The sequence below is a fragment of the Oryx dammah genome, unplaced genomic scaffold (assembly GCF_014754425.2).
Source record: "Oryx dammah isolate SB20612 unplaced genomic scaffold, SCBI_Odam_1.1 HiC_scaffold_17, whole genome shotgun sequence".
NCBI classification, from domain to species: Eukaryota; Metazoa; Chordata; class Mammalia; order Artiodactyla; family Bovidae; genus Oryx; species Oryx dammah.
The window spans coordinates 63,966,477-63,984,296 of record NW_024070201.1 but is presented as its reverse complement, the minus strand read 5'-3'; the positions used below and the strand labels follow the sequence as shown (position 1 = coordinate 63,984,296).

Here is a 17,820-nt window from a genome sequence, read left to right as displayed (position 1 = left end):
TCAGAAAATTTAATGTAGGCATGGATCGTTTCAGTTTGAGGAGAAAACGTCTCTTTAAATAACTATGATTTTAAATCTGTCCTTCTGCAACTCCCAGAGACCTCCTAAGTCACTCCAGAGAAGTCAGGATGAAGGAGCATCCCATCTCTCATAACCAAAACACCATCATCTGCGGCATGATCACAGTTAAGAGTGCAGATCACTGTGAATATTTACACCTAGCACGGTCCTTTGTGCAAAACTCTGAGAGACAAATGGTATTTCCAGGAATAGTTTATTGATTTCCAAATGCACAGGGGCACCGAGTCCAAACATCCCGGGATAGCAGTAAATCTCTCTCACAAGATAATTTACAGCAAGAAAATGATATACTGCAACATTAACTCAAACGTATAATTCCCTTGAAAGATTGAGCGTTCCCTTGTTTAATGTAAAGGGTGAAAGGGGAAGATGACCCAGGAGGGAACGTGACAGTGTACAGGAAAACAGGCAGAGGACGAGGGATTCGTTGGCTCTCCCCATCCACGTAGTGGGTGCAAGACTGGTCACTGTAGAAAGAATGGCCACTGATACTCCCATGAAGGATAAATCTACTGTCCCCTCAAGGTCATACCAAGCCCAGCACGATATGACCTGGCCCTGTGGTATTTTTGTACCAGTATACCACAAGTGTTGTAATTAATTTATTTTTATTTTCCTGCTCTGGCACCGGTTCTGCTGTTTCTGGTGTGTTCTCGGGCCTTATAGCTCTTGGAATGAGCTGGCGTGGGACTTCCAACACACTGTTGGGTAAGGCAGTATTAATGAGATCTAAAGTCTCCTCTATAGGCCTTTTTTTGTTTGTTTGTTTCTCTCAGGGCTAGGCTGAGTCCACTCATAATGAGATCGATTTGTTTTTTAATCAGAAGATTTTAGATGTGCTAGGCGCACAGTAAACAAGCAACTGATTTTCTTATGGAAAAGCATGTGTCGAACAGCTATTATGTGAGTGTGCCAAGGTACAGGTAAGAGAGTACTGTCTAGGTGGAGGAAAGAGCTTCCTAAGCCCTACCACTCTTACCAGTTATGAATTCTTCAGCCATGCCCTCAGGCCTGACTGCAGTGGTCAGTCTCCCAGGTCACCGAAATGGCTGGGTATCCAAATTTCCCATATCATTAGACCTCCTGGAGTAGGGCTGGAGTGTAAATTCCTTCAGGGCTGTCACCTTGGCTCAGCTTTAGGAGCTGACAACCTTTGCCGAGTCACTGCTCTTCCTATAAGCATCTCTTGAGCAAGCACCACGGCTCCAGTACCTGGTGACGCTTGTGATCAGAGCCGGCAGGAACCTCTGCGTGGTACGTAAGATAGTGAGGGGACTGCTCTGCAGTTCCCTTGGTTGTTAAACTGAGTGTGTGTGTATGTGTACATATACACATCAGGTATTTGCAGGGACGTCTATATTCTCTGGACTTTGAATTGCCGCATCCTCACAGGGCACAGACTAGCTAGGTTTACTAGAATAGGAAATTTCCTTTGCAGCAGCAGGCATTTTCAAATAGAGAACAGAACACTGCTCACTTTCACTATTTCTGAGAAGTTCCACACTCCTAAAGGCCTAGAAACACTTTATTTATGGGCTGCGTGCATGTTTAGTAGTGTCTGACTCTTCGAGCCTGGACTGTAGCCCACCAGACCCTTCTGCCCATTCTCCAGGCAAGAATACTAGATGGGGTTGCTATTTCCTTCTCCAGATCTTTTCCACCCAGGGATCAAAGCTGTGTCTCTTGTATCTACTGCATTGGCAGGCAGGTGCTTTACCAGCTGAGCCACTGGGGAAGCCCAGTAACTGGCCTAGACGGCTCCAACTCCCCCTTCTTTATGAGGGATGGCACCAAAAAGGAAAGGCCTCCTCCCATTCCTGGGGGCAGGCTCAAGTTAGCAACATGTACTTAATGTATCTGCTAAACTGGAAGAATAAGGCTACCCTGATGCCATTTCTGGGCCCAAACTATTGCCATGGAATGTCACTGTGAAAAAGAATCCTTAGAGTGGAATGGTCAGACTGTAGCAGGGGAACCCACAGCCTTTTCTGTATTTTAGGGATATATAAGAGTTAGGAAGGGAGGAGGAAATGGCAACCCACTCCAGTATTCTTGCCTAGAGAATCCTGCGGACAAAGGAGCCTGGAGGGCTGCTGTCCATAGGGTCACACAGAGTCAGACACGACTGAAGCAACTTAGCATGCATGCATGCATTGGAGAAGGAAGTGGCAACCCACTCCTGTATTGTTGCCCGGAGAATCCCAGGGACAGCGGAGCCTGGTGGGCTGCCATCTACGGGGTCGCCCAAAGTCATATACGGCTGAAGCGACTTAGCAGCAGCAGCAGCAGAGTTAGGAAGAGCCAGGTACAAAAATCTGGCTCCCATACTTCCTAGCTGTATAACTCAAGACAAATAACTCTTACCTACAAATCTGTATTATCATCTGAGAAATGGGGCCTTGGTGCAGGGTCCTCAGTATTTAAAATCATTTCCCTATTTGGGCTGTCAAGCAGAGACTCCAGGCACTTCTTAGAATTGCCCTGGATTTAATGTCACCAAATCAAAGGTCAGACCTCCTCGTAGCCTCGGATACCCAAACTTTGGAAGGCATCCAGGGATTGCTGTGAGGACCCAATTCATTCTGAAGACAGTCATTACCTGTCTCCCTTGCTGACATCTCCCTAGGGATGTCTGCAAACCCTGCAGCCAGGCAGGACACGATTTGGAGCAACTCTACTGACCTGGTAGGAGGGAGGCCTCCTTGTGCTGGGGCTTAAGGCCAAGCAGCCTGCTCCAGCTTTGGGGAAGCTGGTGCCACTGCAGGCAGCATCCCAGCTCTTGTGTTGATAGATGCTGCCGGCAGGAACTCGGGAGCCTGGGCAGAAGCTGCTGTGCCGCATTTAATGCTTCCCTGGTTAAAGTTTTATCAGGTACTGAAGACAGCGGGAGCCCATAAAGCAGATCTGAAATCCTTTCTAGGTAAAAGCCAAAGTGCTTTCCTCGAGGATTATAGAGATATGATAATTTATTGAGACAGGCTGGTATGTATTTTTATATTTCCATTCATATCCATTGCATAAATGCCTGGGTTTCCCAAATACTGATTTAAAGTAATAGCTATGATCAGTTATGGAGGAGCCAATAAGCCGTCCATTGCTATAATAAGGCTACCACTTGGAGATTAAACAATGATTACTGGGGAAAGACAACACAAGCTTCCAAATCCTACAGTCTTCTTAATCTTTCGATTTTTTAAACTCTTTTTGAGAATGGCCACTGGTCTTCCTTTAAAGGTAGTTGCATTGGATGTGGCTGGGGGATGTAATTAGTGGTCTGCCAAAATCTCCAGTTTTTTGTGGGCAGAAAGGTAAAGCACCGAACATCTCTCAGCCATTTGTTGGCCACCAGTTTAAGAGAAAAGATTTTAAAAAAATAAACAGCCCAAACTACTCTCAGCCCCCAGTGTCCCTCATGATTTAGTAAGCTGGGATACTCTTAACCGAGAAGCGTATATGCCTGGTAGCTTCCTGGCGTCAAAGAAATAGTCATTTCATAGCATGCACAGGATTGGACAGTGATATAAACAGGATTCTGACAGTAAGCACTATTTCTACCTCAAAACCACTCTGCACACACACATCAGTTGGCCCTAAAGCTTTGTTGATAGGTGTACAGGTCATAGGCAGGCAGGCAGGAAAAGAGGAAGATCCCTCGATGCAGGCCCCTTTGGTTCTGCTTCAGAAGCACTCGGAGTCTGGGTCCTGAGTCAGCAGAAGCCCCAAGGCTCTTGGATGTATGCAGTTCCAATTGTACTTCTCAGAAGTGAACACCCAAATACCACTAACGGCAGAGAAGGGGGAACACACAGCCCACTTGCAAATTAAAGTCCTCTGCGAAGTCTCCCGTTTTATCTTTACAGTTTATGTATATGAACATTCTATTTCATAATGTAACTGTGTTTGTTTTATCCGAAAATAACATCATGCCCTGACTCCAAAACATTTGTTCAGTCAAAACTGCTGCTGCGGAAGATGCATGCTTCTCAGTTTCCAGTTCTGTGTTCCCTAGTACATCACTGCTTAGTTGGGAGTAAAAAGCTTGGCTGTAAGGGAATGTGATTTGGAGTGGGGAGAGGCCAGAGTCCAACCACTGTGTGTCTCTGCTCACAGCGTGTAAGAGAGGAGAGGCAGTGGGTGGGAGATGACCTGGATGTGGGGAGTGCTGGGGCCGGAGGGGTCCTCCCCTGGAGTGAAAGGAAGGTCTGTCTGCCAGGGGGTGGAGCTCAATTCACACACCACAGAGGGCCAAGTATCCTCCCCACTCGGTATTGAAGCCAAATCAGGCTAAGCTAGGGGAAGAGGAGCAAAACCTACAGAGCAAATTCCCATTTGTGACACACATTCCAGACTTTCATGATGTGACGAGACCCATAAAACCTCAGAATCCACTCACATAATTCAGGTTCCATCAGATCCTTTACTGACTATTTTGGAAACCTAGGCAATTTGAGTTCAGAAATATTTATTTCAATTTCAACTTTTAATCAGATCTTTTTGGTTCCCCCCTCTTTTTTTTTTTTTAAAGTCATTTCCTTTCTACCTCTTCAATCTTTTTTTTTTTCATTTCCACAGGATTGAATTATGAATCTGAAGTCCAGGATAACCTCACGTACTAAAAATATCTTTACATATTTCAAACTTTTAACTCTTGTCGGTTTTCAAGCCATCCATCTTATTTCATGAAACCGCATTTTCACAGATGTATAATTGGAGTTGTAGAGACTAATTACATGGGTTGATTCAGCCCTACTTTCCCCCTCATTTATTCCATGCTTCGGTATGAATAAAGTGGGGGGTTAGTAGCAGGGAGGGAAACAAATCCTGACTGCCCTTCAAGATGATTTCAGCTCCTTCTTAATGAAGTGATTCTGTTTGGGTATACACCATTACAGGGACTGGCTTTCCTGAGGAAGTTCAAAGCAGCTGTTGAGGGAATGAGCTGAGGACCCTGTAATTGCTCCTGGTGGAGCACGGGGACACTTTTCCTTTTCCTGCCACGACAAGAGAATGAGCAGCACGGTCAGTAACAGTAAAGCTGGTCATTCCTTGGAGAGCTCTGTGCCTGCTGCGGGTCTGGGGAGGCATCTGGCGGAAGCACGTTGCTTGCCGGGCAGCCTTCACAGGGGTCAGAAGCCGTTGCACACACGCCGTCACATACACACAAGGGGAAGGGGGTGTGTTCCACCGGAGGGGGGCAGGCCTTCATGTGTCCTCGTCTTCATCGGCAACACTACAAAGGAAAGGAGAACCAGTGAGTTGAGACGTCACAAGATGGGAGGCGCGCCTGTCTACTGACAGCAGGCATAGGCTCTGCCGTCAGAGCCCCCTGGATTCCAGCCCTCACCCTACCACTATGGGCACTGCGGCCAGCGGCATGCTTCTGCACCTCTCCATGTTCTGATTTCTTTATTTGACTGCAGAGATAATGATGATAATGAAACTTACTTTCTCAGGTTACTGGAGGAATAAATAAGATAATACAGGTAAAATGCCTGTGCCTGGTACACAATAGGTGAATAGCTATTTAAAGGAACAAGTGATTTGTCATAGTATTTTTTTTTTATTGTAACTTGACAAAATAAATAGCTGGTAAAAATTGGGAGTTTGACTTCCCCTAAGCCTTAAAGCCAGGGCTTCCTCGGTGGCTCAGTGATGAAGAATCTGCCTGCCAGTGTAGGAAACACAGGAGATGCAGGTTCAATCCCTGGGCTGGGAAGATCCCCTGGAGGAGGAACTGCAACCCACTCCTGTATTCTTGCCTGGATAATCCCATGGACAGAGGAGCCTGGCGGGCTACAGTCGTGGGGTCACAAAGAGTCAGATGCCGCTGAGCACACACACAAACCCTAAAGTCACCTATTGTTAGTAGAGAAAAGCAAAGAGAAGCTGTCATTCTGTACACCCAGTGGCACTTCTCACTTGGAATAAAACCAAGGTTTCCATTCATGCCACAGGGACAGCCACTGGATTCAGGTGTCACCGCCTTAGAGAAGGTCCCCTATCTCAGTCAGCCTCCTTGGTCACGTCCATCTCCATCTTATTTTTTCATAGCCCTTATCACGTCCTATAAATCATTTGCTTGCTATTTACGCTTCCCTCTACCCCCGCTAGAGCATGAAAAGAGGAGCAGTGCTGTCTATTTTATCGACGACTGTTTATCTGGCACTAATACTGTGCTACTCATACAGAAGTGTTCAATAAATAGCTGTTTCTAAAAGGGAGTGAGAAATAAAAATGGGAAGGGAGGGAAGGAAGGTGCTGAAAGGAACAGTCATTCAAAGCTGCCTTGATCAGGGCATCTTGGGTGTTGGTGGTATGTCAGGGGCCAAAAAATGAGTTGTGAGTCTTAGAAGCACAGCTAGAAGCTCAGCTGCTCAGGGTTAGAGCCTTGCTGGCTTGGTCCTTGGAGAGAACACTGTTGATAAAGTACTAACGCAAGAAAAAGGCAGGGAAAGTAAAAGCCTTAGAAAAGTAGCAAACTTGCCTGATTTCTCCTCCTCCACCACTTCTAGGGGTCACTATCCCGAAAATAAAGAAGGCTGAGCACCGACAAATTGATGTGTTTGAACTGGGGTGCTGGAAAAGACTCTTGAGAGTCCCTTGGACAGCAGGAGATCAAACCAGTCAATCCTAAAGGAAATCAACCCTGAATACTGGGAGAACTGGAAAAACTGATGCTGAAGCTGAAGTTTTAATACTTTGGCCACTGCATGTGAAGAGCTGACTCACTGGAAAAGATCCTGATGCTGGGAAAGATCGAGGGCAAGAGGAGAAGTGGGCAACAGAGTACGAAAGGGTTGGATGGCATCATAGTCTCAATGGACATGACTCTGAGCAAACTCTGGGAAATAGTGAAAGACAGGGAAGCCTGGTGTGCAGCAGTTCATGGGGTCACGAGAGTCAGACATGACTCAGTGACTGAACAACAGCAACATCCTGAAAATAAAAAGAGCTTGATCAAGTGTGCCGGAGCACCAAGCTAAGTGCTCCTCACCCATTCTTTCTATTACTCCTCACAACAATCCTAGGATGCGGGGACTACTGTTAATATTATTATGTTCCGCATTTGGCAAATGAGGAAAGTGAAGCTCTGAGAGACGTAAAATCCTCGGCCACAGAATAAGGTCCGTGTCCTTGAAACTTAGGGATTAGTTTTGGCTGGAGAAAGTCTCACAGAATCAGGTTAGGATACTTGGAAGGGAGGGAAAATCTCCTTCCTCTGGTCAAGACAGGAGTTAGGAAGAACAAAGGCCTCGGGTGCCTTAGCTCCCAGCTATGACCTAGAAATTTGTTTTTTTTTTAACCTCACAACGGATTATCTATGTCTATATAAAATCAGGGCTGTTTTGCATCCACTTGGGAAAGACTGTAAGGGAAAAATACCCTTGACAACAGACCTGTAGAACTGCTGCTAAGGGCGAAAGCATCTTAAGACACGGAGCCTGAAATTAAGGCAAGTGTACTCTAGGAGCCAGAAGATCCAACCCAGCAACCTTCACTATTCAAACTCTGCCCTATTCCATTTGCCCTATTCTATTCCCTCTTTCTGCCTGTTGTCCAATCTTGGGAGGAAGGGTGCACGCTTGGAGGGGCTGGTCAGTGAGCTGTCATTAAGGAGCAATGTTTGGTGGCATCCGTCCCAAAGGGAACAAAGGGTCTTTCATGAGAGTGCCTTGGCAGAATCAAGGCACAGTTGGAACTGGCGCCATAGTCTCCCCTCTGGTATTATATCCAAAGTAAGCTCAATGTTCTTTTGTCCATTTTCCTTCAAATATGAGAGGTCTAGCATCAGCGTGTGCCCTTCCCTTAAACTGCGGCTCACTTTTTAGCATTCTTAACTTGAGATACATAGTTTAGAGGGTTCATGAACCTACTGAATTGTATACAAGATTTTGTCTGTGTGTTCCTTGTTGGACAGAGACCATAATTTTCATTATACTCAAAAAGGGGTCAACAACCTCCCCAAACTAAGTATAATGAAATTATAAATAAATTTAAGTTCCTTTCAAGTGGCCAGGTCCCTTACTATGAGACATGCGGAGTTGACTTGGGGAAAAGATCAGAAGCCCTGACCGATAAAATCTTTTCTCATTATCCTGAACGAGGTCTGTTATGGGGCCTGAATGACCACGCTCACATCACAGTTTAAAAGCATAAGACCTCGGGATTCTAGCACCAACTCTTCTGTGACCCCATGGACTATAACCTTTCAGCCTCCTCTTTCCATCGGATCTCCCAGGCAAGAATACTGCAGTGGGTTGCCATTCCCTTTTCCAGAGGATTTTCCTGATTGAGGGATTGAACCCACGTCTCCTGTATTGGCGGGCAGATTTTTTACCACTGAGCCACCAGGGAAGTCCACGTCACTGATTAATCTGTCTGTATACTCTGTATTAGTCAGGGCACTAGGCACAATGAGGAAGATGAGATCACAATAGTTGCCATCATGGACTTTACAGTCCAGGAGGTGAGGGAGGGGGAAGCGGAGGGGAGGGATGAGGGGAAAGAGAGAGAGAGATGGGGGGGTAGAAGGAGAGAAATATTTTTGTCCAGAATAGCATCTTCAAATAAAGCATCTTCTTTTTCATAGTTAATAACCGGGCTTTTATACAACAATAAAAAAGAAAAAAATATAACTGAATCTATCGCACAGAGCTCTGTTCACCTTGTGTGTGATCTCTCCTGGAGGGTCACACAGTATAGCTGGTGTGAGATATCATCTGAATGGTCCTTCTTGACTCTCTATATGAGCTGATCTGTGTTCACAGGATTTTATCTTAATCTGTAGGAGCCTTTACTTTCTCCAAGGGAAGAAACATTGTCTTCCATCGTAGCCACTTAGCATCCTCTACCCCTCACACTGGATTTATAATTGGAGTGATACTCAGAAATTTTTTAAGTGTTTGTTTTGTTACTGCTGTTTTGAGAATAAACTAAGGGTATTAGATAGCCCATTCTGTAGTAGATATTTACCACGAGAGAAGCAACACTATATAATGGCTTTGAAGTCACCAAACCAAACTAGGTTGAACATCCCACTCACTCTGGCACTCATGAGCTGTGCGACTTGGGGTGAGCTGATCAGCCTCTCTGGGCCTCAGTTTCCCCGTGGTAATACTGTATATCTTATGGGCTTACTGTGAGAGTTCTATGCATTTTATGCCATATAAATACAATGTCGGCTCCCTTCTTCACCCTGCCTTTCTGCTCCAGCAGCAGCACCTGCCTAACTTTCCTTCCACGCTGCTCTTCTAGCATCTGAGATGCTGCAATGCAGAGCATGTTCGCTCCTGTCCCCTAATGTCCTTACAAAATCCTTAAAGTGCTGGAGTGCGACAGTCTATCCAGAGACAGACCTATGGATACTGAATAGAAAGAAGGCTGAGCTCCCTGCTTCCAACCCTTCTGCTTGACTCAGTCGTCAAGCAGACTCTTTGCAACCCAGGGGACTGTAGTCTGCCAGGCTCCTCTGTCCATGTGGATTCTCCAGGCAAGAAGACTGGAGTGGGCTGCCAGGCCCTCCTCCAGGTTCTGTTTGACAGATCTCTAGAAAAGTCAGTCCCTGAAAAACACCGGTGAGGACAGACACTGTGAATCCAGTTCACTGGCCTCAGTTACAGACTGGCCCAGTTAGAGAGTGCTGGTGTTTCTAAAGGCAGAGGTTTTGAGACTAGGGTACACATGCCTCTGTGGTACCTAGTGATCTTCCAGGAGGTTATCTGCTACTGCTGCTAAGTCACTTCAGTCGTGTCTGACTCTGTGCAACCCCATAGATGGCAGCCCTCCAGGCTCCCCCGTCTCCGGGATTCTCCACGCAAGAGCACTGGAGTGGGTTGCCATTTCCTCCTCCAATGCATGAAAGTGAAAAGTGAAAGGGAAGTCGCTCAGTCATGTCCGACTCTTCATGATGGTCACAGCTAATTCAAAGGAAATTAATGTCCAGATCTGTACCTTCCATATATACCCTTTCCTAAAACCGACCTCTCCCAGAACATGCTTGTATCTACAGGTTCTGTCTTCAGTCACTCTCACTTTTTCCAATCACCTTACCTCCACTTCAGAAAAGAAATGCATACCCCTCATCCTACTGAATCTCACCACAGGACAATTTTAAAAAGCCTTGCTTCTATGAGAGCAGGGTAAGAAATAGTGAAGGATATAATCCCTTATTTCATCCGGGTAGTAAACTCCTGGCAAAGCTGTGTGCCTTTATCTGTCTATCCACGGATCTAAGATTTCATATTCAGAAGTCAGACACTTGTCATGAAATGTGTACTAATATGTTCATTTTTAATTGGGAAAAAAAAAAAAAAGAAACCAGACTTGGATCTGACAGAATGCAAAACTGATTTGGCTGGATGGTTTGACCATTTAAATCATCTTTGCCCATGAGATTATACAGCAGATCTTGCCTATAAATTTAAAAAGCTGTATCTGTAGTGTCAAAGTTTTGACAAAAATGTATATAAAGCAACACACTATGTCAGAAATAAAATCCTTTTCAACTATTTAAACTTGATGTATAATTTTAGGAGTTAAAATGGGCAAGAAGATGCATGATTTTTTTTCTAAATTATTTTTGGGGGTGTAAGAACAAAAAAATAGCTAAAGGAACCGAGAATTTCTAAATTGTGACTGCGTGAGTGATTTGACATTTAACACCTGCTGGGGGTAGGGCTCCAGGTGACAGAATGCGACTAAGAAGCCCCGCCAGCAGACTGCTGTGTCTTCTCTGCCAGCGGGGTACACCTCCCCAAGAACAATCCCTTTTGTCTTGTGCTTGTGAAACTGAAGGCGTTGTTAGAGGCAGGCCACAAGCCCCTGTCCTATTGAGCCTCTCAACACCCGCTGATAAAGTGATTATGATGGAAGAGTGTTTCCCTGCCTGACAAGCCTTTAGTTAGTCCATATAGACAGGCAGCTCAGATTTTCAGCTTCCGTCCCCAGAGATGGACGCTTATACGAGGAAGTTAATAAATGAGGTGGGTAAGTACTCTGATCTCGCAAGTTACTTTCTTTTCCTGAGACTATAATACAACTTAATTCGATTTGGCATCACTTACACTGCCGAGTCCTTGGCTATTTATTATTATCGCTGTGAAAAGATTTTTCACTCATGAAGATGGAGAAATTAAGAGGTATCAACAAAAGAGGAAAGCTAGATTCCGCGGGGATTCCAAATGACAGATGTGGTGTTCTTCAGAAATGAAGCCACACAGGTACTGTATGAGGAACTAAGGGGAGGTCTCCATTCACCATCTAAAGCTGCAATGGCTCACTTCCAGTGAGTGCGTGTTCAGCCCAGCTGGGGGATGGGCCAAACACCCAGATCAGAAACACTCCTCCACCAGCCAGAAGAGAGCTGCCACTCCTGTCTCCCAACACACCTGTCCCAACAGCCCAGGATGCAGGTGAGGGGGTTACTGTGCCAGAAGGAATCAGAACTCATATAATTAGCTGCAGCCATGGTTTTTCCAGTAGTCATGTATGGATGTGAGAGTGGGACTATAAGAAAAGCTGAGTGCTGAAGAATTGATGCTTTTGAACTGTGGTGCTGGAGAAGACTCTTGAGAGTCCCTTGGACAGCAAGGAGATCCAACCAGTCTATTCTAAAGGAGAATATTCCTCAATATTCATTGGAAGGACTGATGCTGAAGCTGAAACTCCAATACTTTGGCCACCTGACGCAAAGAGCTGACTCATTGGAAAAGACCCTGATGCTGGGAAAGATTGAAGGTAGGAGGAGAAGGGGACAACAGAAGATAAGATGGTTGGATGGCATCACCAACTCAATGGACATGAGTTTGAGTAAGCTCTGGGAGTTGGTGATGGACAGGGAGGCCTGGTGTGCTGCAGTCCATAGCGTTGCAAAGAGCCAGACACGACTGAGCGACTGAACTGACTGACCGACTGTAGGACTAATACAAATTAATTTTAAGAGATATAAGTGTAAATTTTAAAGCGATACAAATAGAAAGCAAAATGTCCTCAGTTTATCCTGGGATAACTGAGAAATATATGAGAGGACCCCACAGTTCTAGTCCTAGCTTTGCTGTGAGAACTCATTTCCTCATCTGGTGAATTTCACCTTAGTGAAATTTACAAAATTTCAAACCAGACAAAAGTGAAGCTCCTTCCTGACTTACACACTTGCTGGGCTAATTAGCTCTCACTTATACTGTTTTTTCTCTTCCTTCCTGTGCACTACCCTCTTGCTCCATGCTTCTCCAACTCAAGCTGAAGGCTGACCTCAAGTGTTCACGTTCTTTCACCTCTTTTTCTGGCTGGGCCCAAATACCAGGTTGATGAACTGTAGTGCTTGCTCAAGACCTAGGGTAGACTCTAATTCAGTGAGCTCTGGTAACCTAATTCATCATGGTTCTTGAAGTCTAAAGTGGCACCAGCCTTGTAGCATCTTTCTTCGTAAATTACAGGGAACAGGGAGAAGGGCACTTTCCTGTCTAGATCCCTTTATACTTTATCCCATGAATCTTCTCTCCTTCAATAGTAACCACTGTTCACAGATGGGTGACTTCATGTTCTAGGCACTGGGCTAAGCAATTTATATATACAATCTCACTAAACCCTGATAGTGACTTTAGGATACGTATTATTATCTCCATCCTACAGATGAAAACACTGAGGCCAAGAGCAGCTACGTGACTTGCTTGAAATACACAGCTTGTAAATGGTAGATCTAGCCTATGAAGATTCCAGGACCCTCAGATATGAAACTGCACTCCCGTAAAAGGAGAGACATAAACCTGATCCTCTGACCCTGGGGCCCAGATGGTAAGAGACAGCCATTTAAGAGCTCTAGGTTCAATTTCTACCTGAAAAATGAGATGATAATTATCTCACTTCAAGGGTTGCTGTAATGAATTGGAAGGTACATGCAAGTTCTTTTTTAAGATGAAAAATTTCCAATGAAGGATAGGATGACTATGGAAGGAGAAGGAAATAGACACTGGGTTTGTCTCTCAGCCCTCACAGCTGCCTCTGTTCCTATAGACTGATGTAGGTACCTCTGAGAGAGGCTTGGGTCCAGTGCCCACAGATTCACACACTGACCACAGTGCTAAGTTTGATCTCTATGCACCTTGCAACCTGTTTATCGTTTGACAGGTGGCTGCCCTTCTCACACTCCACAGAAGCTGTGTAGGTGGTGGCCCTTTTCTATGGAGGATGGACAGGCACCAGCAGGTCTGTTCAGGCAGTGCCCTTTGATTGGGAGACCACTGAACAGAAGTACCCGGCAGGCTTCTTAGCCTGCCAGCGTTCCATCTGTTCTCAGAACTCCCTTCTGTAGGACTGAGTCTTCTGCTACTGCTGCTGCTGGATTTATAATGGAATTAACCCCAATCATTTTTCCTTTAATTAAAAAGTAACTTTTTGTTTTTTGCTGATCTGTACTTTCTGGAGCAAACAAGTACTGCTTTTGTGAAAAGGGGGAAAAAAACCCATGCTGTTATCCACTGGTGATTAACACATAGAAATATATTCATTTATACCCCTTCTGTGCATGCTAAGTCACTTCAGTCATGTCCTACACTTTGCAGACCCCCTGGACTTTAGCCCACCAGGCTCCTCTGTCCATGGGGTTTTCCAGGCAAGAATACGGGAATGGATTGCCATGCCCTCCTCCAGGGCATCTTCCCGACCCAGGGATCCAATTGGCAGGTGGGTTCTTTACCACTAGTACCACCTGGGAAACCCCTATACCTCTCCTTTGCACATGTAAAATTATATATTTCAATAAGTTCTTTCATAGTCTACTTTTTTCTTTCAACTATCAATCCCGAATACTGTTCCTTATCAAGAAATATAGTTCTATAAGGTTACGATTCATGATTAAGTTATACATATTTATCATACCTAATATTGGACACAAATTATTTCACTATTACCTATATATGCTGTGATCCATATTCATATTGGTGAATCTTTAGGTTCACCCTTAATTATTTCCAAAGAAAAAAACTGCCTGAAGGGAAATTCCTGGGTCAAAGGAAAAATTACAAAGATAGTACAGAAGGTTCCAATATCTAGTTTCCTTTAACACTATTATCTTACATTAGTACATTTGTTAGAATGAATCAACAAATTTGGTATACTAGTTTAATACTTATATAAACTAGTATTAATACTTATATAAGTATATATATACTTATATAATATTTAATATAATATTGAAGTATTGATATAAGTATTAACACTTATATAAACATATATCATGTCTGTATTTGATTCAGATACCCTTAGCTTTTTCCCTAATGTCCTCTTTCTGTTCCGAATTTCACTCAAGATACTACATTATATTTAGTCATCAGGTCTCCTAAGTCTTGTTTTCGCTTTGACAGTTTCTTAGACTTTCTTGTTTTTGATGACCTTGCAGTGTTGAGAAGTGCTGGTCAGATATTTGGTAGAAAGTCCCTCACTGGGGATTTGTCTTAAGTTCTTCTCACGGTTGTGGGTCTTAAGAAGGAAAATCATAGAAGTAAAGTGCTGTTCTGATCCCATCATATCAAGGGTGCATGCTATTGATATGACAGTGCTGTTGATGTTGACCTCAATCACCTGGCTGAGCTAGTACTTGTTAAAGGTTTTCCACTGGAAAGTTACTCTTTTTCCCCCTTCACCTATTGTACTCTTTGAAAAGAAGTCATGATGAGCAGCTACATCTAAGGAGTGAGGAGTTATGCTCCCCTTGGATGAAGGCAGAGTATCGAAAATCATTTGAAGTTTTCTGAACATGAGATATGTCCATTCTTCATTTATTTATTTATGGATCATTTGTTTACATCAGTATGGACTCACAGATACTTATTTTTACATTTGGGTTCTAATCCAATGCTACTTTATTTTGTTGCTCAAATTGTTCAGCTTTGGCCTTTGGGAGCTCTTGTATTAGTAATAGTCCAATCCTGTGACCTCTGACATACCCTCATCAATGTGAGGTTTGCTTTGAGGTTTTGCAGAAACACTTCCTTACTTTCTGACACTACAAATACTATAGCCTCATTCTCTATATTTCCTGTCCCAGTCCAAGAATCAGATTATTACCCCAACAAGCAAAGGATATGCATTTTTAAAAGTATTTGATCTATTGTTGTCAAAATGCGCTCCAGAAATCATTCTGTACTGATTTACAATCATTACTCAAAGAGGAATGAGAATGCCCATCTTCCTCCCACCGCCTTGCCAACGTGGGGCAGTTCCAGTGACTGTGGGGATGAGATGGTGTGTGCTTCTTCTCTCTGCAATAACTTCTATGTTACTACTTGGTTTTCTGTTGAACTTCAAGAGGGAAATGCCATGCGGGCTGTAAGCTCTCCCTTTTCTCTGCCAATCTGTTGGTCTTCCCCAACCTCCCCTCCCTTCCACTACTGCTGGATTTCACATAACTGATGCCCTCCTGTCGTGAGGGCTGAAAGGAACTCTTCCAAAGCCTCCGTTAGGCCCTGGGCAACTCCAGGGGGTAGGGGTTTAGAAGCAGAAAATAGCTCAAGGGTTTACCTTCCTTGCTTCCTGCACCTTCAGGAAATCCACCTGACCCAGTTTCCTCATCTTTTCTTGGCAAGTGCATAATAGAAACCAAATCTCAAGCAGTTTCCTTCCACAGAAATCTTAAACATAAGATTTAATAAAATGCTGGACTTCAAATTTCCTGTTGCCTCAGCTGCTGTATCTTACAAGTTACCAAAGGGAGAGGAGAAAAGATCAATAAATAAATACACTCTTGACATAAATCTCTAATCTCTGTATGAATAGTAGGCTTTTTTCCCCAAATGTCCCATATTAGTTCTCAGTAGTTCTGAGTCCCAAGATGACCTTAAATTGAGGTCTGGAAGTTGTAGAAAGTTGGAAACTGGAAAAACACCAACTCTCAGAATCTACTTCACATGTCACAGAGGGTTATGAATGTGGATTTAAGAGTTAGGAACACGAAGGTTTGAGTCACAGCTTTGCCATTCACTAGTTGTGGGATTTGGGGTTTAATGTTCTACCTGGAAATGGAAGACAACTTAGTACCTACCTAGAAGAGTTACTGGAATGATCAGCTGAGGATTAACGTAGAGAGAGACTGCGGGACCTATGTAGAGAGAGCTGGGCATGGAAACTGGCACCTAGAAAGTGCACAGTACGTTGTATAGTTATAGATGAAGAAATCAAAGCTAAGAGAGGCCATAAGTTAAATAAGGCCTCTATTGAATATGAGATGAATTGAACACGAGTTTCTGGTTCCTGAACATATCATCATATTTGCAAGCCTCATTTTCTCTAAGAATGGCATTTATTAACAAGAGAGAAGAGCCAACGCCGCTGTCACACATGCATGACAGGCATCATTCTGCCACTTGAATGGGTTCGAGATTGCTTCTCAAGCTTGTTCTCTTGGTGTTTGAAAATAGGCTGTTGGCTAATAACAATAGCCAACAACTAAAATTTATTGAGTGCTTTATGTGTGCCAACCACTGTGCTCAAAATCTCCCTAATCCACTGAGTCCGCCAGCGAGTTCTGTCCACTCCCTCTGCACTTCTATGCTGTGGCTGTCCATTCCTCTTCTCCAATGCCACCATCTCCTGCTTGAACGGCTGCAGTTGACTTTGGACTGGTTTTCCTATTTCTGTTCTTACTTCACTGCTGTTTGGTTTTCAAACTGCACTCAGAGTAATAGTTTGTAAATGCACAACAGATCATGTCACTGCCCACTTAAAAATCCATCAATGACTTCCTAGAGCCTTGGAATAAAGTCCCTGGCCTACATGGTTTGGCCCCTGCCTGCCTCTCTGACCTATTTCATGCTACTTGCCAGCCACACTAGCTCTCTCTTTGCCTCCTCAGATAAGCAGAGCTTGGTCCTGTCTAAGGCTTGTGCGTTTGCAGTTAGGTCTCAAAAGCTTCCCCCCTCACAGCTTGGAATGACTGGCTCCTTAACGCTTAGGGCTCAACTCCAATATCACCTTTTCTGCAACTTTGCCTGACCAAGCAATCTAGAGTAGCAGCCCCACCCCTGTGCTGTTACATTAGATTCTCGTGTTGTCTTCACAGCACTGGTCACTACCTAAAGTTGTTTTGAGATGTAAAGGTCCTTAACTGTTTTGTCCCCTGCTATGTCACTGGTACCTGATAATGAGCCTGGCACCAGTGAAACTTCAACACAGTTATTCTGAGTGAATGATCAAAACAACCCCATAAAGAATTATTGTTCTAGAAACATTCCAAGTCTCCCCAGGCAAGATGTGGGCAACTTGCTGGTCTTAGAGATACTGCCCAGGAATCTCATGGACAGCTTACTCACAGGTGAGCCCGGATCCATTTCTTTCCTAACTCTCACTGCAATCACCAGGCACAAATAACCACCGGGGACACCAGGTGTGGATTAAAATGCTGTATCATAAGTGATGATTACATTTACAAATGGCTAAGCCTTACTGGTAAAGAATGTGCATGTATGATGGACAAGGAATGCTGTGTCACTGAGGATAAAGCAGAAGCAAGTTCCTGTCCAGTCCTTCCCAAGCAAAGAAACCTGTTCAGGTCAGTTCAGTTGCTCAGTCGTGTACGATTCTTTGCGACCCCATGAACCGCAGCACGACAGGCCTCCCTGTCTATCACCATCTCCCGGAGTCCACCCAAACCCATCTCCATTGAGTCGGTGATGCCATCCAACCATCTCATCCTCTGTCGTCCCCTTCTCCTCCTGCTCTCAATCTTTCCCAGCATCAGGATCTTTT

The 17,820-nt window shown here is 44.3% G+C and overlaps 1 protein-coding gene across 1 annotated transcript in view; it reads right to left on the bottom strand.

Moving 5' to 3' along the window:
- Positions 1 to 258: 258 nt before the first annotated feature.
- The window catches only part of TRIM44 (tripartite motif containing 44), a 110,993-nt gene continuing 93,431 nt past the window's right edge, over positions 259 to 17,820 (bottom strand). Inside the window, exon 5 of the mRNA XM_040259026.1 lies at positions 259 to 5,311. Coding sequence (XP_040114960.1) covers positions 5,284 to 5,311 — 28 coding nt within the window. The 3' untranslated portion in view covers positions 259 to 5,283. The remainder of the gene's footprint in view (positions 5,312 to 17,820) is intronic.